Source organism: Sebastes fasciatus, chromosome 11 (assembly GCF_043250625.1).
Source record: "Sebastes fasciatus isolate fSebFas1 chromosome 11, fSebFas1.pri, whole genome shotgun sequence".
Classification (NCBI taxonomy): domain Eukaryota; kingdom Metazoa; phylum Chordata; class Actinopteri; order Perciformes; family Sebastidae; genus Sebastes; species Sebastes fasciatus.
The window spans coordinates 17,558,032-17,583,084 of NC_133805.1; the positions used below are offsets into that span (position 1 = coordinate 17,558,032).

The window sequence follows — 25,053 nt, forward strand, 5'->3', positions numbered from 1 at the left end:
ACATGAGCAGCATCTCCAACCCATACAGATTTCCTACTTTTCCTATTGGCTATTACCTTGATGGCACATTATCCACCAGCTCTTCTAATAGTAAAATGTTCCCCCCTCATTTAGCTCATTTATAACACAGATTCCACATCAGTCAGTAAACCTCAACACCACACCATCACAGTTAAATAGTTACAATATGTTTTATTAATCTTCTTCACGTCTTTCAAGTTATGCAAATATAAAAATTATTCAGAAATCATACCAAGACACAATTCCCCAATGTTATTTTCACAACAGTGATGACAGATTGTAAGTGTTGCATTTCCTACACGGCTAAGCTACGTTTTAGAACAATAAACTTAAAACTCTACATGTGGCTCAGTGGTAACAAATTACACCGTTTTTTTTAATTCACATAGATCAATCATATGCAACAAGTTAAAGACTATAAGAATCAATGTTAAATCTCTCTTTATTGGACCACTGATGTCACCTGGATGAAATCTGCAGTAGTATGAATAGTACAAGAATATAACAAAAAATAAAATAAAAAAAATGTCCGGCACTGTTGCCATGGCTCCCACTCTGGCGTCAGGGGCGGGGTGTCTCCAAGGGGCATGGTGAAGATTGATGGGGACATCCAGTCTGTGCTAGCAGTCTTCCTGCCTTCAGCGCAGACCTTCATAAACATCACTTCACAGCCCAGTGAGAAACCCACCTCAAACCTAGACAGGAAGAGAGAGAACGAATAAAAAAACAGGTCCATCTGCGTTCTTTTCAGTTTTTTTCAAATGGTAACGCTACTCAGCCGTTGCAAAAAGCAGGGACATAGGTTACCAAAAGCTAATCACACTGTACATGTAGCAGCGTCATCATGCAGGAACCTACGTCAGATCACATGGGGAACAGTTTTTAGAAGGGCTTGGGGAAACAGTATTTTGATGCTAAAACATACATACTTTCCCACTGGCCAATATGGATCACAAGTAAGGAAAAAAGGATTATAAGCAAAGAACGGAATATAAACAAGATAGTGCTGTGAACACTACTGTACTTACATGGAGGGGCTTTTAGCTCCAGCCAGGATGTGACGAGTAGGGTTAGGAGAGGATGTGTGGTGCTGTGTTCATGTGAACGTTCATCTTCATCTCGTTGTCCAGGATTTGCACGAGCTGCTGCATGGAGGGCAGGTGACCGGACTCTAGTTTTGACCACACCGGCACATCTACGGAAAGACAACACTCGCTTCACTGTAAATCACTGCATTTTGTTCCATCACCGCACAACTTTATTAATATTATAATGTTAAAGACTCTGTGAATCACACACACTCACCATTTAACGTGATTTCAAAAGCTCCTGTAGACATTAACTGGTTTTCGATCATATTGCTGAGGAAGAACACCATCATGCAGGCATATATCTGAAAGAAGCATGAGAGAAACTTGAGTTAAAAGGCTCTGCACAAAAACTACTTTCCCCACATTTTTACTAGCAGTTATGTTTAGAGATGTTCCGATACCATTTTTCCGCCAGTTGCAGCCATGATACATCCATGATAGGCGACAGAAAACGATATAAAAATGTCTTGTATATATTTTTCTATATCGTTTCTATCCCGATATAGGCTAGGCCTATATTTATTTATTTTTTCTGTATAATTTCACTTAAAACTGTACATGCTAATTTTGCACAAAAGTTCTTAAAATGACAAAATACGCAGTACTTTTCATTTGTCAAGTATTTAATTCACACAGGAGTATACACAAATAGGCTTTACCTTATTTCATATGGACAATTACTTTATTGACTAACCAGAAAACATGCTATATCGTGATGTATATCGTTATATCTTGAGATATGAAATGACCTATATTGTGATCAAAGATTTCATAGCTCATACATTTCAAGTTTGTTTGTTAATTATCTGTTTGGCAACCAAAACCACACCACATTTTATCCGCCTCAGCTTTCTGTTAAAATGCAAGTTGGTTGTATTTTGCAAATATCTGATGTTAGCAGTGACTGAGCTTTCGTGCATGCCTGTAACCCTGGGGATAACGCATCTAAGCAAAACAATACTCAACAACACAGCCTGAAGACACTGAATGAGCTAATGAAATCCCATGGGTTTGTCTTGGCAGTGTGTATGTACACAACTGTATTAAAACACAGCCAAACTAAAGCTCACTATTTGTGCGATATCTGTGGTGTTAACCTGCAAAACAAATGCTCAGCTGCATCATCACTGACAATCATGGCTCCACCCTCTTACTCACTGTTACACGGGAAAATGACAGTGCTAACTCTCCCATATGATCTGACTTATAATGACTCCCATAGTTCCAGTAAGCCTTACCTTATTTCCCTGGCCCCACTCCCAGATGCCTGGGGCTTGCATACCAATGAGGGTGAATGGGTCCCTGCCGATAATAATCAGCCCAATCACCAGCAGTTTGAACACAGACAGGAAGGAAGAAACATGTCTGAGGAAACAAAACAAGAAAATGGCTTTTAAAAGGTGCAGTGTGTAGGATGAGGCAGCATCTAGCGGTGCGGCTGCAGAATGCAACCAACTGAAACTTCTTGTGCCAAGCGTGGCCGGCGCAAAAAGGCGAATGGTCCTATCTAGAGTCAGTGTTTGGTTTGTCCGTTCTGAGCTACTGTAGAAACATGGCGGCGCTGAGCTACTGTAGAAACTTGGAGAGGACCGGCTCACTATGTCGATATAAACGTTTCATTCTAAGGTAACAAAAACACAATGATTCTTATTTTATTCTTATTATCAAATCAATCCAAAGCCTTCAAGATACATTACAATTCTATCTGGATAGATGTGAGCCTGTAGTTTGTCTTAAAGTAGGTTGGTCATGTTCAATAAACCACAGCTGTCGCCAGCTTGGAGGCATAAAAAGTAAGATACATCTAACATTGTCCTAAAAAAACAAACATCAAATGGTATAGAAGTATATCTAATAATTCATCTTCACACTAGAATAAACAGAAAAAGATGGGAGTCAACCGTGTAGCGCTGGCTTCCTCCCATACAAATAATGATCAACCTGCAACACAGAGCCTGCATCCTGTTTAACTACCTTTAAACTTTAACATGTGTAACTGGTTGAACTACGACCCGCATGTGTACACAAGCTTATTTCTTCTGGTGGCTGAACCAGAGATAGACACAGCAAAAACTCACTGTGGAGATTAAAACCCCAGGGTGTGATACTGTCTTTCTTTAAATGAGCTAGTCTCTGGTGTGTTTATTAAGAGTCCAACTGATGAGGACCTGAGGGTCTCAGTGACGCAACGCCTTATTTACAACACCTGGTTGTCCCAGGTGCATAAAACCAGTCTCACATAGGGACTCAGCCACTGATCCAAATACAGCCACTGATGCTTCACTAACCCACTGAATTTATTACATAACATGTATTCAAGTTTCATTAGAGTCAAAAGTCTAGTCTGTATCTGCAGGGGAAATAGTTCCTGGACAGTTCTGATAATGAGGGGAGGAATACATTAAAGACAAATACTAAAAATAGGACTATCAATCCTAGGGCTGCAATTAATTATGATTTTCATTATCAGTTAATTTGCTGATTATTTTCTCAATTAATCATTGCTCTATAAGATATCAGATAATTGTGAAGTGATACAGTGGTGTGTGTGACAATTTGTTAGAACTCAAAGCATTAGTGACAAAGCTTTTATGTAGCCCACAAATTCATGGCGTCAGTAATATACACTCCATTTCCAATACATCTTACCGCAATACTCAGCATATCACAAAATGTTTAAAATCGCAATAAGATCGTATTATGATAATATCGTATTGTAAGGCCTCTGGTGATTCCCACCCCTAGACTGTACCCCGTAATATTATAATAATAGGTACCTGTTGATACATTTAAAAATACATAACAAAAAAAGACACTGTAATTTAGTGAATAATTACACTGTGTGTTGTGGGATGTATTCTGAAGCATGAAAACAAATGATTGTGGTAGCACAAATAATACAGAGTGCAAAAACAATAGCCATTGATGAGTGACCAATTATTATAATAATCCACACTAAATAACATGATGCATCTATGACCTAGATTTTGTAATTTTTAGGGCCAGTAGTTCTGTCTACCTAAACTACCCAAGACAAATCCATGCCAGATTAGCCTGACTGCATGAGAATTACATTTCCTCAGACCAATCGCAGCTAATCCCAGGCAGCTTTCAGGCTGCTTTAATAAAGCTGGATATAATCCACTTGTAACAAGGCAGACAATCTCTCTTTCTCTCTTACCGATAGAGGGGCACAGGAAGATAGTTCTCCCCTTCAATACGGATGTCTGGGTACCGCTGGTACAAGGCCTGCGTGTACTCCTCAAACACCCGCTTGTACCCTCAGGAAATGCTGTGAGAAGACAAACACACTGTTAGAAAAGGCAAACACAGTCAGTGTAGAGTTGTGACATCAAACAGAGACAAAAGGCAGCCACAACATTACAGTTTAGGGTACATTGTGAGTTTAGCCTTGAGATCCGGCACATGTGAATCCCGCTGTTATCCGTTTTTCTTCTCAGTGGAAAGTTTTAACGGTATTGTGAAATTCCAGTTAGCAGCATGTTAGCCCACTTTACATTCAACTTTGTACTACAATGCTAACGTTACATTCCCCATGGCATGTTTGCTTTGGAGAAAAGCAACCATTTACGATGCAAATGTTTGTTTTGTGTTGTTTACGTTTGCCACTAGTGATGTCATGTGATGTGCCGATATACATAATAACCTTTCAGCATATTGTAATTCAACTGTTCAATTGTTATTCATGGCTCTGTTGACTCATGGCTCCCGTGAGGGGAGACTTTGGCCAATCACAGGTCATTTCAGAGAGAGATCGTTCCTATTGGTTGTGCTCCGGCTGGCGGGCGGTGCTTGGTATTTCCTCAACTGATCTCAACATGGCTGCCGGGTCACAAACCTTCTCACTTTACAGCTAAACAGTACACTGCAAGATGTTTCTGAGAACATTTGAGGTGAGAAATAGGCATTACAGTAACAAAATATTGATTCATATTTGATCAGCGCTGCCTATTTTGACCGTTTGATCGGAGTTCACGAATGATTGACAGCTGCTCAGAGACGGCAGGCTCCAGCTCGGCTCTGATTGGTTGATTTCCTCCTGTCTGTGAAATCTTACAGATGCCATTAGGAGCACCGGAGGACACAGAGGCACATGACTTTTTTATTTTTTTTATTAATTTAATTATGGATTTATTTGTGTCCAACTGTGCTTCCCTTAAATTACGTAACTGTTGACATGCCACACTTTCACTGGGGTTTATGTGCATGTGTTGTTCTCTAGTCTGTCTTTTCAAAGATCTGATCAAACAAATGCCACTGATAGGTGCCTTTTGTGTTTTTAGCAGAGTAACTTAAGTAAAAGTAGCAATACCAGTGTAGAAATACTCAAGTATAAAAGTGATGAGTTCAAACTTTTAGCCAAGTAAAAGTACACAAGGTATTGGCATTAAAAAATACTTAAAAGTACCTAAAGTAAAAGTACTCATTAGGCAGTTTATATGTTATATTATTGGATTATAATTATTTATGCATAATGTGTTTAATGTTCAAGCTGGTAAAGGTAGGGCTGATTTGAACTACTTTATCTGCTGGGTAGCTTGTAAATAAAGTTTTATCTTAATCTATATGATTACACCATCATTTATTACTTGATTATATTTAGTATTATTAATCTGAACATGCAAAGTAACTTGACTCTGAAATGTAGAGAGATAGAAGTATAAAGCAACAGAAAATAAATAATAAAGTTAAGTATCTCAAACTTGAGTAGTATTATTGGATTATAATTATCTATGCATAATGTGCACATCACTTTAATGTTCAAACTGGTAAAGGTAATTTCAGATTACCTTTCTCATGCACTACTGTCAGGATATAGAGACTATTTTTATAAAAAATAACTATTTTTAAATCACATTTGCTCCATTTCTGCCCACAGCTGCTTTAACTATGAACACTATTACTGTTAATGTTTGATTAGTGTTAACTATCTAGGTTAGCTTTAACTTTTCCAGTTAAAAAAAATCAAAGATAAACTGTTAAATTGCATAAAATAGTTCCAGACAATACAGATAAACACGTTAAACTCACTTTAACCTGTAAAGAAGAGATGACTATCTGGGTTTAACGTTGCAACATGTTTGACAGCGGAAGTGTGGCCATGCTTTCGACGAAGTGACATAAAACAGGAACTACTACTGTATGTATTCTCCTCGTGTGTTTAGTCAGAGTAATATTGCGATGAAATAAATAGTAAAACGTGTCCTATAATATAATATGCTATAAAACTAAACCCTCCTGTCACTAGCGTTTCGGCCTACAGTGTGTTGTTAGCCTGGGAGCTTAGCTTTAGCTTAGCTCGGAATGACTCGCCAGATTTGATCGCTTATATTTCGCTCACCAGATCTGAAACTTGAGAAGAGGTCCCGTCGCGAACTGCATCTTCATCTTCTTCACGCCGCTGCTGTCACCAGACGAGGAGCAGCACAGAGAGATAACCCCCAAGACGAGGAGCGACAACCGCAACCACTTCATCGCCATCCGTCCTACGGCTCGTTCCCTCACTATGGTGAGATAGATGGGGAGAGAGAGGCAGGTTCATCTGGTTCCTCACTGGTTAGTCCCTCCTCTTCCTGTTGCTCTAATCTAACTGGATACTATCTATAGCGACACCTACTGCTCTGGATGTTCAACTAAACCTAAAGTATACTGAATGTTATCTCAGTTCAGCAACCTGGGGCCACATGCAGCTCTTTAGCTCCTCTCCAGTGGCTCCCTCTTGATTTATAAAAACATTAGTAGAAATGAATAACTGTTTTTTGTTTACATTTTCATTTTTATTCATCATTGTTGTAGGTTTATGGTACGACGGCACAACGGAGTATTAGGGGCCACATTGAGGAAAAAAACAATAAATCTGAGATTTCAAGAATAAAGTTATATATAATAAAGTAGTAATTCTACGTGTTGTTTTTTTCCGTAATATTACGACTTTTTTTCTCGTAAAGTTATGACTTTATTCTTGTAATATTACGAGTTTTTCTCGTAAAGTTATGACTTTTTTCTCGTAAAGTTATGACTTTATTCTCGTAATATTACAACTTTTTTCTAGTAAAGTTAAGTCTTTATTCTTGTAATATGAGTTTTTCTCGTAAAGTTACGACTTTTTTCTCGTAAAGTTATGATTTTATTCTCGTAATATTACGACTTTTTTCTCGTAAAGTTATGACTTTAATCTCGTAATATTACGACTTTTTTCTAGTAAAGTTATGACTTTATTCTCTTTATATTACGACTTTTTTCTCGTAAAGTTATGACTTTATTCTTGTAATATTACGACTTTTTTTCTCATAAAGTTATGTCTTTATTCTTGTAATATTATGAATTTTTTCTTGTAAAGTTATGACTTTATTCCCGTAATATTACGACTTTTTTCTCGTAAAGTTATGACTTTATTCTTGTAATATTACGAGTTTTTCTCGTAAAGTTATGACTTTTTTCTCGTAAAGTTATGACTTTATTCTTGTAATATTACAAGTTTTTTTCTCATAAAGTTATGGCTTTAGTCTCGTAATATTACGACTTTTTTGTCGTAAAGTTATGAGTTTATTCTCGTAATATTACGACTTTTTTTCTCGTGAAGTTATGACTTTATTCTCGTAATATTACAACTTTTTTCTAGTAAAGTTAAGTCTTTATTCTTGTAATATGAGTTTTTCTCGTAAAGTTACGACTTTTTTCTCGTAAAGTTATGATTTTATTCTCGTAATATTACGACTTTTTTCTCGTAAAGTTATGACTTTAATCTCGTAATATTACGACTTTTTTCTAGTAAAGTTATGACTTTATTCTCTTTATATTACGACTTTTTTCTCGTAAAGTTATGACTTTATTCTTGTAATATTACGACTTTTTTTCTCATAAAGTTATGTCTTTATTCTTGTAATATTATGAATTTTTTCTTGTAAAGTTATGACTTTATTCCCGTAATATTACGACTTTTTTCTCGTAAAGTTATGACTTTATTCTTGTAATATTACGAGTTTTTCTCGTAAAGTTATGACTTTTTTCTCGTAAAGTTATGACTTTATTCTTGTAATATTACGACTTTTTTTCTCATAAAGTTATGTCTTTATTCTTGTAATATTATGAGTTTTTTCTTGTAAAGTTATGACTTTATTCCCGTAATATTACAACTTTTTTTCTCATGAAGTTATTACTTTATTCTCGTAATATTACGAGTTTTTCTCGTAAAGTTATGGCTTTATTCTCGTAATATTACGACTTTTTCTCATAAAGTTATGACTTTATTTTTGTAATATTACGACTTTTTTTCTCATAAAGTTATGACTTTTTTCTCGTAAAGTTCTGAATTTATTCTCGTTATATTAGAACTTTGTTTCTCGTGAAGTTATGACTTTAGTCTGGAAATCTCAGATGTTTTTTCCCTCAATGTGGCCCTAATACTCCGCAGTACATTTGCACCTGGGCCCTCACTGCATTAGACTTATATACTATATACTTAGACTATAAACTGTGTTACCTTCATCACAATGCTCAAATGTTTTGTGTCTCCAGACAGATTTTCTTTTTTTTTTCTTTGCCTAAAATGGCTCTTTTGATAGTAAAGGTTGCTGACCTCTGGTTTAGGCCATTTTCTTCTGCTTTTCGATATGTGTTATCATGTTGTTACAGATTGTAGCTTGTTTTGTGTAAAAGTATGTGTTGGAAGTGTACATTTAAGTGATTTAAATAAATAATAAATGAACAGCTTAGTCTAGCATGAAGTTATTTCCTCTCTAACAAACCTGAGCTATAGGAGACACATTCATAATCACCCACCTAAACAATATTTAATGTTCAAGTACTGTAGTATAAAAACAATAGCATAACAGTGCTTTCCTTAGTTTATTATTTCCAAAGCCTATGAAATGCCCCAACCAATGACAAATCAATGTTTTATTTTTAGTTCAATATAACACAAGTTAACCTTTGAGATGAGATGCAATCAGCCATTGTGCCATTGGATGGTAATGGTAATTTTAATTTCTGTTCATATATTCAGACAGAACTGTGTTCAATTGCGGATTTATTTGTGTTCAACTGTGTTTCCCTTAAATTATTTAAGTAAAAGTAGCAATACCAGTGTAGAAATACTCAAGTGAAAGTCATGAGTTCAAATTCTGACCCAATTAAAAGTACACAAGGTATTGGCATCAAAATATACTTAAAAGTACCTAAAGTAAAAGTACTCATTAGGCAGAGTTTATATGTTATATTATTAGATTATAATTATCTATGTATAATGTGTACATCACTTTAATGTTCAAACTAGTAAAGGTAGGGCTAATTTTAAGTACTTTATCTGCTGGGTAGCTTGTAAATTTCCCCTTGGGGGAAATAAAGTTTTATCTTAATCTATATGATTACATCAACATTTATTTCTTGATTATATTTTGTATTATTAATCTGAACGTGCAAAGTAACTTGCCTCTGAAATGTAGAAGTATAAAGCAACAGAAAATAGAAAATAAATAATAAAGTTAAGTATCTCAAACTTGAGTAAATGTACTTAGTTACCCATCGCCAGTTTTTTAGAATACAACTTAAACCAAAAATAAATAATTTTAACTGAATTTCTGCTTCCACATTAACGTTTGTTATTGTTTTGGGCGCCTGGATAAATTCAAACAACCCAGTATCTGCCACTGGAAGTCCTGGTAAGACATGAAAACATCCACAGCAAAAAGCGCTGCATCCAACAATATACACAAATAGTTCCCACAGTGGTTTCTTATAAGACTTGAAACATTTTCAATAAGCTAGTGTCTGAATACATTTTATTTATTTAATACAGTCATAAACACATTCAAATCAAGCTGCTTCAAAGCAGACGGTTTCAATAAAACACACTCTGTGAGTGGGTCGGTGGGTTCTTCTCTCTCAGTAGCTCTGCCTCGCCATTTTCTCCTGGTTCACAGCAGTCTGCAGAGCCAGTACCGTGTCTGTGGATGACAGATAAACCACAATAAATAAAGGTAAATCTATCCACACAGATTTTGGTCCGTTATGTAATGCAGTCTTGTGCTGGCACTTGTCGTGACATTTGATCTGGTCAGCACAAGGTTCCTCCTGTGTCTCCCTCTGGTCATCATTAATAAATGGTAAATTGATAGTTAAACAATAAAATAATTAATAATGTTTACTAATTATTCATAACGCTATAATTTATGTTGTTTTATCATTAGTTTGTGTAATATGAAATAATTAGTATATAAATTATATATTTTATCATAGCTAATAGGAAACGATAATAATTACATTCTGATTACATTAGTAAACTATTAATAACAGTTTACTGTTAAACACATTATAACATTGTATATATAAGTATTTGTTAATAATTACCAAATGATTTGTAAACCTTTAAGAAATTGATTGTAAAACATCTATAAACATAACATATAGATGGACCAGAGACCCATTATTAACCATTGACAAAGTTTAACTATCCAAATAATGTTTATAGATGCTTTACAAAGTATTTATTAACCATTTAACAAGGTATTATAATCATCAGTTGCAACTTTATAATAGCCATTCAAATAATCTTTATAGATGTTTTACAAACCAATTATTAACCATTAAAGTGTTATAAATATCTGGTCCATCTATCTATGTAATGTTTATAGATGTTTAACAAATGATTTCTTAAAAGGTTTACAAATGATTTGGTAATCATTAAAAACAACTTAATATAGTATATCAAATATTATGTATAAAAAAATAAACTGTTAAAATAAATTATAGCATCACTAAATATTAGTAAACTTTCTTAATTATTTCATTGTCTGATAACAGTAATTAACAATTAACAAAAGTTGAATTAACTATGAATTTACCATTTATTAATGATGGTTATTATAAAGTGTTACCGCATCATATTCAACAGCAGTTTGATTCGATTAAGTTTGGAGTATATTGCTAAACTAACGGACAGAAAAAACAAGATCAAGCTGTGTGTTTGTACAAACCCAAATATGTCTTTGCATGATCCACCAGGTCGGGAAGTCCTTCCTCAATATTGTAAGAGGTTTGCCCCATTCCATTGAAGAGCTTATTGGCCCTCTAAGAAACAACAGTGATACAAGTGTGAGGACTTACAAAGCCAATTAAAAAAAGACATTATCACTTGTCTTGTAAATAAGAGCAAAACTCTACCTGCAACTGTTCATAAACCTTCTCCTCCAGCTCTGCCACTTGGGATATGGCATCAAAGACACTGGGTTCCTCAACAGAGTCCTACAACGCACAAAAGCAAAATTTTAGCAAATCATACATATGATATAATTAATATTAATTCTGATTTTTGGACTGATCGTGTGCGAGCTAACCTCCTCTGCGGAGCTATTTATTGGCTCTTGTGCCTTAGCTGCTCCACTGGTCTTGGCCTTCAATTCCTTCACTCTGAAAAGAAGATAATAAAAAGTTAGTATTTCCATTACAAAAAGGAAAAAAAAGTTAAAAAGTTAAAAGTTAAACTTCATGAGTTAAATATGTACCTGTCAGCGTAACGTAGTGTGTTCATCGTGTATTCACATGAAGACATGCCCGGAGACACCATAGCAATCTATGGAATAAGAGAGGAGAAAATATGTGTACATAGAGTACATTCAATGTAATCAGACCACAATACACCGTATGCCAAACTGAGGGTAAGCCAAGTTTGGAGTTTTAACGTACCATGCAGGTCCTGGACTTTTCTCCAATGAAGGAATCCCTGAGGACTTTGGTCAAAGTGCTCATTCGGAACGGAATGTGATCGCTGTTCATTCCCAGTGAACGAATACACTCCTACAGGACACAAGAGTAGACACACTGGCATGTTAGGTGTGATTTTCAACATCCTTTTAGATGCTGTGCATGCATATTTAATATTTGGACAAAGTTCTGAGAATGTCAGAGAAGTTAAAGGTACAGTGTGTAGGATATGGTGGCATCTAGTGGTGTGTAGTTTGTTTGCAGATTGCTGATTGCTCACTCTTCTCTTTCCAAGACTGAGGAAATGTGAGCTGCCGAGTGCAAAACCGTGGTAACGCTGTTCGCCTCGCTCAGAGACCATCCTTACCATAATAACACTATTTTTTATACTCTGCGGCTCACGTTACCGCAGTTTCACAAGCATTTCACAAGCATTTCACAAGCATTTCACAAGCATTTCACAAGCATTTCACAAGCATTTAGGAGAACTACGGTGGCCTTCAGGTAACGTAAAAAGCCTTTTTCTAGAGCCAGGCCGCGGTTAAAAAGTCAAAAAATTACGTACTAAAGTCTTTTCATAACCCCTTTTCCTTGACCTCGATGAAAAACGTCATGACTGCACTTTCACTATGCTCCGTAATCAGGATGCGGCGGATGTTATTGACGTGGGTCTGCCGTGGTGAAACTACAATGTTCCAAAGATGAACTACAAAAGGCATCTGTTTGCCCAATGCGGTCTTAAATAGTGTGTGAAAGAGAGATATCGCAGGTCCTTCTGCTGCTGTAACAACATACAGTATAATAAAGGTTTATTTAATCTCTTTTTTTCGGTAGTGATATATTATAGCTAAAAAACTAAAGCTGAAATGTATTTATATTTATTCTTATTTTATTACTTTTTTACCCCGCCAATATCATTTCGGTTTAGTTTTTCTTAAAGGATATAGTTTTTATTTTGTTTCAGTTTACCAAAAATATTTTTTCACTGCTTATTTTCCTTCAAGTTTACTATAATAACGCTGGTGTGCACACCTCTACAGCAGCCACAGCTTTGATCTACCTTGAGAGCCAGCAGGCTGCGGTTGATCTCGGAGGTCTCCACTATAGTGTTGCGGTCGTTGCTGCTGACGTCAGTGCCACGCTCATTGCCGGCCAAATCAACCAGTGAAAATTTGCCATGCAGCGTGGTGGCACGGTTGTTGCGCCGCAGGACAATCTGAAGGATGGCATGAGAGCGGGATGAGTTGGCGTTGGCAGAGGTCTGGCCCGATGTTCTGGGAGAGACAGTAGGATGGAAGGAAAGGGGAAGCAGACAAGTTAATGTTATATATTTTTCTTAGCTGACGAACACAAATATCAGAAAAATAAGAACATTCATGTCATGAATTAACATTACATGCTATGTCTTTGTAACTGCTTGGCCAGAAGTTTACCAGAAGTTTAAAGAGAGGAATGAAACATAACTTTGAAGCAGCATGTACTAAGAGATTGCAACATACATGTTCATAACACACAAGTACCTGCATGCGCTGCCCAGCTGGATCATCTTGATGACCTCCTCTGCTGTGGACACATAGACCTCCTCCAGGCCCACCACCTGGACCTGCTGCCGCTCATCCTCCAGAACACGCAGCTTGGCCTTCTTATTCAGCAGGTCATACACCTAAATCAAAAAGTATATTTCACTTTTAGGACAACTTGAATAAGCTGATTTTCTTAGGTCAAATAATATAAATAAATGTGTTTTCTTACTTTTCCATTGTAAATCTCGAAGAAGCTGACATAGGGAGAGAGATCGAGGTGAGCAAACCTCCTGTGGTTCAGATAGGTGAAAACATCATGGGCTAGAAGGGAAAGACTCAAAGATTATTCAAAGTAAAGTTCCCATGTAAGTGGCCAGTTTAGACAATCCTGAATGTTCTGAAGTTTAATGAGTGAAGCAATGGGACTCATATCCTGAGTTAATTTGAACAAATACAAATTATACAGATAAAAAAAAAAAAGAGGACATGCTTTTGATTGATTCCCGTTAGTCATCTTAATGTGAAAACCCAGATGAAGCATTTCCTTCTACACAAAGTGCATCTACCTGCCAAGGCGTAGATTCCTTTAGCGCTGTTTTGCTGCCTCCCGGTGAAGTCACCTCCCATCGTCTACGGAGAAAATGTGCCAAACAAGCAAAGAAATAAATAAGTGAAATTCTACAAATGGAAAGTACTGCTTCAAGACGAGTCAACACCACACAGGAAGCAGAGGCTTACATGAGTCTTTCCACTTCCAGTCTGGCCATAAGCGAAACAGGTTGCCATACCACCCTCGAAAATGGATTGCACCAACGGTTTGGCTGTGAACCTAAAGAAAAAAATAGCATCGGTCATAAATTGAACTCTTTTTCAAGCCAAGAAAAAAAGAAAATAGTGGCATGTAAAGTACAAGTAAAGAAAAGTACCTCGAGTTTCCAACATTTTAACTCCCGCTCAATAGTCCAGACATTACTGAACAGATACTACAGTATTAAACACAGCCATCTACACTTTCCTACACACCAAGTTATTTACAGCTTCTGGGAAATGAGAAAAAAAAACACTGACAGATGACAAATCCCTTAAATCAGTGATTCTCAAAGTGAGGTCAGTGGCACTCTGTAAGGCAATAACTTGATTGTTGAAGCACTTAACTGAAAGTCATCTTTAGACTGGTAATTATAAATAGCTGGATTTATTAGGACTATGCCAGTCTCCCTACTGTTCATTTTCTGAAAGCTTTTAAGATCAATTACATGAAATGTTGGCTCTACATGCTGTCAAGTTGAGTCCAAATGCAATTTGAATAAAAGGAATATAAATGGTATGAACAATCGATAACATTGCTAATTTCCCCACTGTGAGACTAATAAATGACTATCTCATCTTAACATGACTCAAATTAAAATGTGTTTCTATCTATCACTATGAAACAGGTCTGAAGTTATAGAATACAAATAGTTCCGATGGCATCAAGAGTACAAATGGTAGTAAGCAGCATATGCTAAATCTGTGTTACGATTATGAAGGGGTCTTTGGAAAAATGTCTACACTGCCTTAAATCATATCCCCCAGGAAGAGTGTAAACACTAAAACATCCTATTTAGAAAAACTGTAATCAGATCCACCTTGGTGCTAAATAAAAAGGACACATGAGGTCATTACTTGTAGACCAGGTCGTTGGTGGCGGTCTCATTGAAGGAGAAGTCAAAGTGGAAGACCTGGTTCTCCAAGTACTTTGTGAGGTCCACCTTCTGTTTTGGCTCGTGGACCAGCAGAGCACCTTTTCCAGGTACAGACACCACATCTATCTCCTTTTTATTAATCTCTGGAATACACAAGAATGTCAAAGTCAGCATTTTTTTTTTTTAAACTTACAATGGCCAATACTTTTGCCATTAATTACTCCTTTATATTCAGATGATACTGTATACAGAACAATAGAAATCCCTCCAAATGTATATACCTTGTTTGTTAAGGGGCCGCTTGCGAACGCACACACAGATCCTGTGAGGTTCAATCTGTAAAAACACAACATGTGCTGTAAGTATGGCTATAAAAGGCACACCAGCACTTCACACAAGGCACAGTGTTCTTGAGTCCAAACTTACATGGTCAGCTGATGATAAGGGGGTTATTTCCAAGGTCTCTCTGAAGTCTTGGATCATCTCGTAGAACTTCTGGTTTGGTCGAGGAGCCTCTCCAAACTAAAAGGAAACAAAGGGAATGCAAATAAAATGTGAGATGGAACATCCCCACACTTTTTCAATAAAAAGTATGTATATAAATGAGTAAAAACAAATCTCACCTTTCCCCTCTTCCCCTGCATGTCGTTGGGCTTTGCAACACAAGACAGCCTTTTACTGCCTTTGTTTAGCTCTTGGGGAGCCACAGTTTTTCTTCTGCCTGAAGTGCATAGAGATGTTAACACCTAATGACCTCACATCTAGTTGTCATCATTGCAAATATCCAACAAATATAATAACAGCATGAGTAGGTGTCTCAGATCCTGCACCACCTGGCCATACTCCTCGTAGAACAAGGAGTTGATATGATCTATGTGTGCCTAATCAACACATCTTTTTGTCTAAAGTAAAAAAAACAAAAAACAATCCCCTGCAGGAGAAAAGGGAGGCTGCTCTTGTGACATTAACGTGTAGAGATGTCTCTCTTTGTGTTATGTGGTGCGTCTATAGATCTAAGTGATACACATGATATCATGTTGATGTGAAATGTGTTACTGACCTTTGGCTGAAGACGGAGGAGGCATTCTCTCGGGCCCATCATTTTCCTTTACTGCCTCACGAACAAAAGACACCGGCGGTGCTGGTTTGGCCTCATTCTTTCTATGCTCCTGATTAGGAAGCACTAGATAAGGGAAAAGAGTGCACTTGAGTTTATCAACATGACAAATATTTTGAAATTACGGAACAAAGAAAGCACTAAAAGATTTAAGTTGTACATGGAAAATCGACTCTAGTGCATGCAACAACATGTTCCATATCTTGTGATACTACCAGTAATGTGTTATGTGACACACAGTGCGGATGTGCAAAATATACTCTCAGGTCTCCAAATTCCCCGTCACTGAGAACAATACCCACATGTAAAATGAAACAGATATGTGGCTTCCATCAGTAGTCTCATGTTTTGTGAATATATTTTCAGAAGATCACTACCAACCAGAGTTTGTGATGACTGCTGAAGAGGGGAGATCAGGGTGGACCGTCTCCACGTTTGCCTGAGAAGACTCCGAGGTCGAGACTGGTGATAGGACCGGGGCCGGAGCCTGGAACAAACACGTCTGCCTGTTCTGAGACCGATTGACAACTGAAAGGAAGACAAATCCAAGTCAAAAAGCTGCAGTATGAGTGTCCTAAAGTAAGTATTGTCAAGCATTGCTACTAGTAGAGCTGGGCGATATGGAGAAAATCAAATATGACGATATTTTTGACCAAATACCTCAATATTGATATTGCGACGATTATTGTAGGGTTGACTATTGGTGCTTTTACAAAATATTTACACAATGAGATTTTTGATAAATAATCATCAGTAATGTGGATATAATGGCCGCTAAGTTCAGAAAATGACATCCCCTTTACTATAATACTGCCTTTAAAACCAGGAGAAGACAACACTTATGCCATATTACGATATCCAAAATTAAGGCGATATCTATATTGCCCAGCTCTAGCTACTTAGCATGTTTTTCTGGGATTAAATGTAATCCAAACTCAGGTACAAATGAAGGATAAACTGTACATGGCTGTGATCTGCCAAATCAAGTGACCCCAGCAACAAATTCGCCCTTCGAAGATGAAACAAGATCCTTCAGAGACCCAGAGTGACAGAAAAGTGAGCCATGAGAGATCAACACAGGTGCAGAAAAGTGATGAAACTAAAAGTGCGGCAGGTGATTACATTTTTTTTTGATTGAATGATTGAAGATTAATAGTGTTACTTTCAGTCAATTCTGAAAAATAAAAAGCAGTGCATTGCATCATAAGAGTCCACTCTATCCTAAATGGATAAACATGCTGGTACAAATGCTGTACATTTGTTATCAGTGATGACACTGGGCACTCCTTTTTTTTTTTTTTATTCCTATCTTTTATTCCTAGTTCCTATTCCTACCTAGAATTTAAAGCGGATTAATGGACAAAAATAGAAAAGTGCTGCATGCCCAGAATATCCCAATACTCAAAGTTGCCCATTTGAATCTTTGTACCACTAATCATTAAACTAAAGCAGATGATTCTTTATGAATTATCAGTGGCCAGGCCTGAGCAGAGTTCAGCTCTCCAAGGATGGTGGATTCTTTTGCTCTTACACCCTTATCCCATTAACAAAGGAGTGATTAGAAAATACAACTCATTTGCTTGAGAGAGAGAGAAACATGCATGCCATGCCGACCTGAATCTTCAGCCTTAATGACTGCTGGAGAAGCAGAGGCTTTTGGAAGGAAACAAGCTGTTAGGAGCCAAACTACAGGACATGGCAATCTAAGACAAACAACTTGAACAATATATTTACATACAGGAGCAAGGGGCAGGAATCCTGGATGAGCGCAGTCGACCCTCATACTTCTAAGAGACAATCGGAGAGAGAGAGAGAGGGAGGGAGAAAATTGCTCATTGCATCAGTTATTTAGATGCTTTACAATGATGTCCCCTTTCCATCCAGGACTAATGTTGAACCCATGTTTCCAGATCCAAAGGATGAGTTAAATTACCATTCTACTTTGACATTTCCTTGCCATTTATTGAGAGTAGTATTGTTTTATGAGAGACAAAACATGGAAGCATCTCAGATAGGATTGTTTGATTATAACTGTGAGGTTACACTTTGAAAGTGTAAAGAAATATTAGAAAGATGGTCCAGCCTGTTGGCGTTGACAACAAGCTGCTCTACTTCTTTACCGTACCTTGTCTGTAGCAGAAGGGGGTGGGTCAGTAGGGTGGTTGTTGGTGACAGCCTTTATATGGTCCAAAAGCTCTGGGTTGAGTGTACATAACTCACTCACTTCAACCTAAAACCACAAACAAACGCTGGAATAAATATTGACTGACTAATGCAACAGGTTGCTTTATATACATGACGTAGGTGGATATGTACAGTATAACTTATCATGTCCATTCAAAGTCATGTAAAAACAATGATACTGATTGACTTCCAGCGACCCTGGCTGGTTCATTTCAATTCAATTTGCATTATTGGCATGACTGTCAGGTGAACAATATTGCCAAAGCGTCAATTGAATAATAAATAAAATAAAAGAACAAAATAAAAACAAAAACATATAATTAATTAAGCAAATTGCAATATATAGATATTTAAAAAAACATGTATGTAAATGGAAGAAAACAATAAAGAAGTAATTAATGTTTGTTGTGTCAATAAAAAAAAACAATTAATAAAAATATATTGCAATATAAAATAAAAAAACATGAAGTAGAGGAGTAAATAAAAGTGTGAGTGAGTTACGTCTATTATATGTTGTTGTGGTTGTCTCTTAAGCTGTGACATGCACCAGCATATCTTTATCCCTAACGAAACACATCTATATCCCGTGTTTCATGGACTTACTGACCTCCTTTCCTCGACAGATCTTTCTTTCATTCCACTCAACCATCACCGCGGACTTCACAGTATCCACGGACTTCACCGTTGCCAGATGCACTCGACCTGGTTTACACGTAAACAAACCAGTCAAGCTTTGTTAAAAGACACACACCGTTATTATTTGAAGGGTAAAACCAATAGAAAACACGCAGCTCACCATCGCTGCGACCAATTTTGACAGAGAGTCCAACAAGAAGTCTGGACAGACCGGTCTCCATTTTGGCTCCTTCTGCTCTGTAACGGTGAAATCAACATCCAGGTAACGTTGGTTAACTCTATCAAGTATGCCCGCTAAAACAACAATATCATACTTTCATCGATACATTAACTATTAAATAATAGAACCGTAATGGTATTCGTCATTTTGTATTAGTTTATTCAATCTTTTTTATCACAAACTAACGTCAAACATCTCACACTTACCTTCGTGCCAAATTCACCGCCGCCCGAAAGTTTGAAACTGCTGTTATTTCCGGGTGTTCAAGGATCTGATTGGCTCGTTGGATGTTCTCCATCTGTGATTGGTTGATCAAAGTTCAAGAGAGCTTCTTCTTCTTCTTTGTGTGTTTTTTTGGTGGATTTCAGGAGGTGCATACCGCCACCTACCGGACTGGACGAGGTAGAGCGGGATCTAGTTTACTTTAGTTTGTAAATAAATAAATAAATAAATGAAAAAATAAATGAATAAATAAATGAATAAATAAATATAATAAATAAATAAATGAATGAATGAATGAATGAAGAAACGAACAAACGAATAAATAAATGAATAAATGATTGAATGAATGATTAAATAAATAAATAAATGAATAAATAAATTAAGAAACAAATAAATTAATAAATTAATAAAGAAATAAAGATCGAAGAAATTAAGAAATTAAGAAATTAATTAATTAAGAAATAAATTAAGAAACAAATAAAAAATATATTCTACTAAACAAATTCATTAAGGACATCACCCACCCCCACAACAGCCTGTTCTCCTGACCTCTGGTAGAAGATACAGGACCCCCAGGACTCTCACCAACAGACTGAGAACAGTTTTTTCCCCCAGGCAATCAGACTCTTAAACAGATAAATCATAAAACACTTTTCCCTCACAAAAAGTGCAATAAACAAGTGCAATATTTCAATAAATGCAATATATGCAATATAAAAAAAAAGAAATGCCTGTGCAATATTTTTATAGTATGCAACCTCTACTGCTCCCATATATATATATATATATATATATATATATATATATATATAAATAAAAGCTTCAAGCCTCAGTCAAACTGATGAAGACCAGTGTCCTGAAACTTTGTCAAATCAAATATTGATATTATTAAGTTTGGCTTGCATCACAGAACAGACTTTTTCTCAGTTATTACATCATTGCCTGATATAATTATATTGTACTCTTGTTACTGCACTGCGGTCTCAGTTAAAGTGGCGGTAAGCAGAATGTTTTTGGCATCATTGGGCAAAAATTCCATATCAACCTTTCAGCATATTGTAATTCAAGTGTTCTGAGAGATAACTAGACTTCTGCACCTCCTCATGGCTCTGTTTTCAGGTTTTAAAAAGTCTAGCCCGTGACGGGAGACTTTGGCCAATCACAGGTCATTCCAGAGAGAGAGCGTTCCTATTGGCTGTGCTCCGGCTGGTGGGCGGTGCTTGGTATTTCCTCAACTGATCTCAACATGGCTGCTGGGTCACAAACTTTCTCATTTTACAGCTAAACAGTTCACTACAAGATGTTTCTGAAAACATGTGAGGCAAGAAATAGGCATTACAGTAACAGAAATTGATTCATATTTGATCAGCGCTGCCTAGTTTGACCGTTTGGTCAGAGTTCGCGAATGATTGACAGCTGCTCAGAGACGGCAGCTGGACGGCAGACTCCAGATCAGCTCTGATTGGTTGTTTTCCTCCGGTCTGGGAAAAGCCATTAGGAGCACCGGAGGACATAGACTCATGATTTTTTTCAGATTACCTGTCTAATGCTCTACTGTCAGGATATAGTGACCGTTTTATAAAAATAACTTTTTTTTAATCATATTTGCTCCATTTCTACCCACTGCAGCTTTAAATGTGCTGTTTCTATATATTTTTCAGTTGGCATTTGCAAAAGAAGAAGGCACATTCATTGAAATAGCCTAGATACGTTTTCATAACATAACACGTATTATAACAAGTATTCTTTGTATAAATCAGTGCTGACTAATATCTAGGGTTGGGTGATATATACGGTGAGACAATAGAAATGTGTCAACTGTCAAAGATTCTGCTATGTTGTACATGAGGTACGCTATCTATCCCTTTTTTAATATCCATGATGACAATAGAACATCCACAGGACTGCCATGACTTGATACACAGCATCAAATGATCAGGCCTAAGTTACACCCAAATTCTGCTAAACGCTGATCTATTTAGCCTACTGCATTTCATCCATGTGACCACAGGAATCCTGTGTTTGTCCACATGCTCCCTCTCTTCCCACACCCACTGGACACCACAGTTCAGTCCTGCATGACATCAACAATCAGGGACAGCTGGAGAATGACCCATAATGCAGTTCAGACTTGCCTCCAGCGTGGGAGGCGTCCCATTTCTCCTCTCTTCTTCTTTTTTTGTCCCCCCCCCCAGCCTCCCCACTCCTCCGTGCCCACACCCTCTCAGCCTCCAAAACCTCCTAACTATACACAAGCTGGACTTATGTATACACATTCCCCCGCAAGCCAACGCTGACACATGACAAATCAAAGGTCTAATAAACAGCTTGTGCTGAACAATTTTCCCCCCACCGCCAAAGGATGAAAAATAAACAAATCCCTGTCGGTTTGGCCCAGCCAGGCCATTTGGTGGGTCTGTCTGTCGGTGACTGGGTGGCCCAGGGCTGCTCGGTGTGAGGCCTGGGATGGAGCCACAACTGTTTCCTGTGAGCAGCCCAACCCCCAGAACCTCTCCACAACTGGCTTAGTGGGTGGTATTCCCCTCCTCCTCCTTATCCTCCTTACATCCCCCCACCCCGAACTCCTACACCCTCCTCTCCCCTTCAATACTCCAAACGCTCCTCCCCCCTTTTCCTCCCTTCAACTCAGTCACTCCGTCCATTCTCACAGCTTTACAGTCTGACGCTAAACACTTCCTCAGTGGCCTTGAGTGGATGCAGTAGGCTAAACTAAACTTCTGTGTGCCACATTATAAAAAAAAAAATCTCGTCTGTGTGCTTACTTTATCCTGTCTGCATATTTTTGTACACGTGTCAGTTCTATAATGACATTAATTGTTAAAATGATGCCATGTGGGCACTTGAGCTCAGTATACATTCACCATTTACCTCAAGTTATTAAATATTGTAATGAGGACTGTTTTTTTGCCTGATCACATCCACAGAAAACATTTGATCATTACAATTAATTTTGTTTATTATTATTTTTTTATTTTCTCAGGTGTTATCAAAGTCATTTATATCAGAATCAGAAATACTTTATTGATCTACGGGGAAAAAAATTGGGCGTTACAGTTGCCCTTATATAAACATAAATAAATGTAAGAAAATAGAAATAAAGGAGTATGTAACGTGTAAATTATGTACATTATGTTACAATATTTAATCCAATATATGTAGAGAAATATAAGTAAATAATGAAAATAAGAAGAATAAATGAGAATATAAGAAATAATATATAAATGCTGAGAAGTGGGATCTATTAAGTGTGTTAAATAAAACGCAAGAATGGTATAAATAAGAATATTTCTTGAAATGTACAGTATAAATGCAGTATTGATGACAGAGTATTGCACAGAATATGCCTACACAAGCTTTAATATAATCTTTTTCTCTTTTATATCCCTCTTTGAAATCATATCCAATGAAATCTGGCAGTAAACTCCAACTTCCTGTTTTAAATTATAGTCTACAGAGAGAGAGATTAAACAGCTGTGGATGTGTGTGCATCCTTAAATGTTGTTATGACACTTTGAACTTCGATGGTATTTGAATTTATGTAACTCCTCCTGATATCTTTATTGGTTTCAAGTTAGTCATTTAAGTGTTTCCATGTGTATGTCTGTCTCTGGTGAGTCTATATCGCATCTGAGTATTCTGGTGGTCCTTATCTTATCACAGCTTCTTCTACATGAAGGCCAGTTCGCAGGGACACACAATGGGAAGTGGCATGATGAATGTTTCAGGTATTCCTCTCAGCTGATTTTTTCTTTTTTTATTGGTGCAAAAACAAAACAGCTATGACTTTACAGGTGGTACAACAATGATGAGAACATGGGAGAAATATCCAAAAAAAAGAGTGAAAACAAGGTGATGTTCAGAGCGTGACATGATACATAACAAACCAAAAAAAGATGAATTTATAGGCATAACAATTTCAGTTGTCAACGTGCATGTATATATTTGGGCTACAGCTATGTCACAACAACAGCTGTAGCTTTTGGTTTTGTCAGGTTTTGTGTGCGTTCATAAATTTGAATTATCCATTTCCTTTGGTCTATACATCTTTCCCGCAGACCAACTCTTTTACACAATGCTTTGCTCATGCTGATAAGGATTCAATATTTCACCAGGAAGAAGGTCTTCTTAAAGCAGCAGTGGGTAGAAATGGAGCAAATATGATTTAAAAAAGTTATTTTTATAAAACGGTCTCTATATCCTGACAGTAGTGCATGAAACAGGTAATCTGCAAAAAATCATGTGCCGCTGTGTCCTCTGGTGCTCCTAATGGCATCTGCAAGATTTCACAGACTGGAGGAAAACAAGCAGTCAGAGCTGATCTGGAGTCTGCCGTCCAGCTGCCGTCTCTGAGAGGCAGCTGTCAATCACTCGCAAACTCTGGTCAAACGGTCAAACTAGGCAGCACTGATCAAATATGAATCAATATTCTGTTACTGTAATGCCTATTTCTCACCTCAAATGTTTTCAGAAACATCTTGTAGTACTGTTTAGCTGTCAAAATGAGAATGTTTGTGACCCGGCAGCCATGTTGAGATCTGCTGAGGAAATACCAAGCACCGCCTACCAGCCGGAGCACAGCCAATAGGATCGCTCTCTCTCTGAAATGACCTGTGATTGGTCAAAGTCTCCTGTCACGGGCTAGATGGCCTAAAAACAGAGCCATGAGGAGGAGCAGAAGTCTAGTTATCTCTCAGAACACTTGAATTACAATATGCTGAAAGGTTATTATGGAATTTTTGCCCAATGATGCCAAAAACCTTGTGGCTTCTGTAGATTTAAACGGTAGCCTCTCGAGCCACTACACCACCGTGCTGTGTGGAGGTAATAGTCATGGAAAAGGTGGAAGAGGTGCTTGTTTCTCAGTGTGGCAGCTCGGTAATTGTGGTGGTTGATTTGAAGAAGGAGGGGTCTTGTATCTGTTGGCCCTGAGTCTGTTTAACTGCTCCCCTTTTTTCCATCTGTCCACAAGCATATTTTCTCAGTGTATAGAGAAAATTGGCAGAGCCCGTGGCTCTGTTCCCCTATACAGACTAAATAAACACATATGCATACAGTACGTGAGCTGAGCACACTTACGAACCACCCAGGAAGGTTGACAGACTCGGAGAGGAGCAGTGAGAGGAACAAAAAAGAAAAGATTCTTCTACTCTACTGTCACTTTTTTGGTTTCAGTAAATACTTTTAATTATGTAATGCTTTGACAAACATAGCATTTGATATCCATTAGCTACTTTATGTCTTTAGACTTCAATATTTGGGGTCTCAAAAAGGGTTAGATGGGCCAGCATTAGTCATTTTGGCTCATGGATGAAGCAACTCTTAAATGAACTGTAGTCATTTGATTTTTGACAGCCAATACTCACAGTGATGCTGGAATACAGACCAATAGGGTGGTAAGGAAAGATTGAACATACAGTATATGTTGTTAACCCATTTGTGCCCGCAACTGAAATTTTTAATTTCCTTTGGTGAAAGTGTTCTCTGGGCTTACGCACAAATGTGAAGAAATGTATAATTGATCAAACCATTTGGCTGAAAAGAGAGTTTTTCTTATATTATTTGGGCACACGGGACTACTGTTTTTGCAATAGACAGTAGTATATAGTAAGAT

General features: G+C 37.2%; 2 protein-coding genes across 3 annotated transcripts; both read right to left on the reverse strand.

Annotated features, from left to right (window-relative positions):
* Positions 1-177: 177 nt before the first annotated feature.
* selenot1a (selenoprotein T, 1a) lies at positions 178-6,661 on the reverse strand. Its single transcript, XM_074651239.1, has 6 exons — positions 6,475-6,661; positions 4,294-4,404; positions 2,351-2,477; positions 1,327-1,414; positions 1,050-1,216; positions 178-716 (listed from the first exon to the last, which is right to left on the reverse strand). The coding sequence occupies exons 1-5, from the start codon at positions 6,612-6,614 to the stop codon at positions 1,092-1,094; spliced, it is 591 nt and encodes a 196-aa protein (XP_074507340.1). The 5' UTR covers positions 6,615-6,661; the 3' UTR covers positions 178-716; positions 1,050-1,091.
* Positions 6,662-9,896: 3,235 nt separating this feature from the next.
* On the reverse strand, positions 9,897-19,512 carry kif2c (kinesin family member 2C). Of its 2 annotated transcripts, XM_074651235.1 has the most exons (23): positions 19,406-19,512; positions 19,140-19,216; positions 18,951-19,045; positions 18,285-18,389; positions 17,898-17,946; positions 17,774-17,812; positions 16,541-16,687; positions 16,103-16,225; positions 15,666-15,763; positions 15,469-15,564; positions 15,324-15,378; positions 15,023-15,185; positions 14,096-14,186; positions 13,924-13,987; positions 13,587-13,678; positions 13,355-13,497; positions 12,895-13,108; positions 11,817-11,927; positions 11,636-11,703; positions 11,468-11,540; positions 11,295-11,375; positions 11,108-11,201; positions 9,897-10,078 (listed from the first exon to the last, which is right to left on the reverse strand). In XM_074651235.1, the coding sequence occupies exons 1-23, from the start codon at positions 19,495-19,497 to the stop codon at positions 10,017-10,019; spliced, it is 2,232 nt and encodes a 743-aa protein (XP_074507336.1). In that variant the 5' UTR covers positions 19,498-19,512; the 3' UTR covers positions 9,897-10,016. The 2 variants fall into 2 exon arrangements, with proteins under 2 accessions (XP_074507336.1, XP_074507337.1); XM_074651236.1 differs by lacking the exon at positions 17,774-17,812.
* Positions 19,513-25,053: the final 5,541 nt, after the last annotated feature.

Bases quoted from the DNA above. Each gene is read 5' to 3' on its own strand.
- kif2c (XM_074651235.1), bottom strand. From the start codon at position 19,497: ATGGAGAACATCCAACGAGCCAATCAGATCCTTGAACACCCGGAAATA. The intron at 15,565-15,665 runs GTGAGATTTGTT...GTTTCCTTTTAG, and splicing joins TGCAGGGGAAGAGGGGAAAG to TTTGGAGAGGCTCCTCGACC. The intron at 14,187-15,022 runs GTAATGACCTCA...TTTTTTCTTTAG, and splicing joins ACCAACGACCTGGTCTACAA to GTTCACAGCCAAACCGTTGG.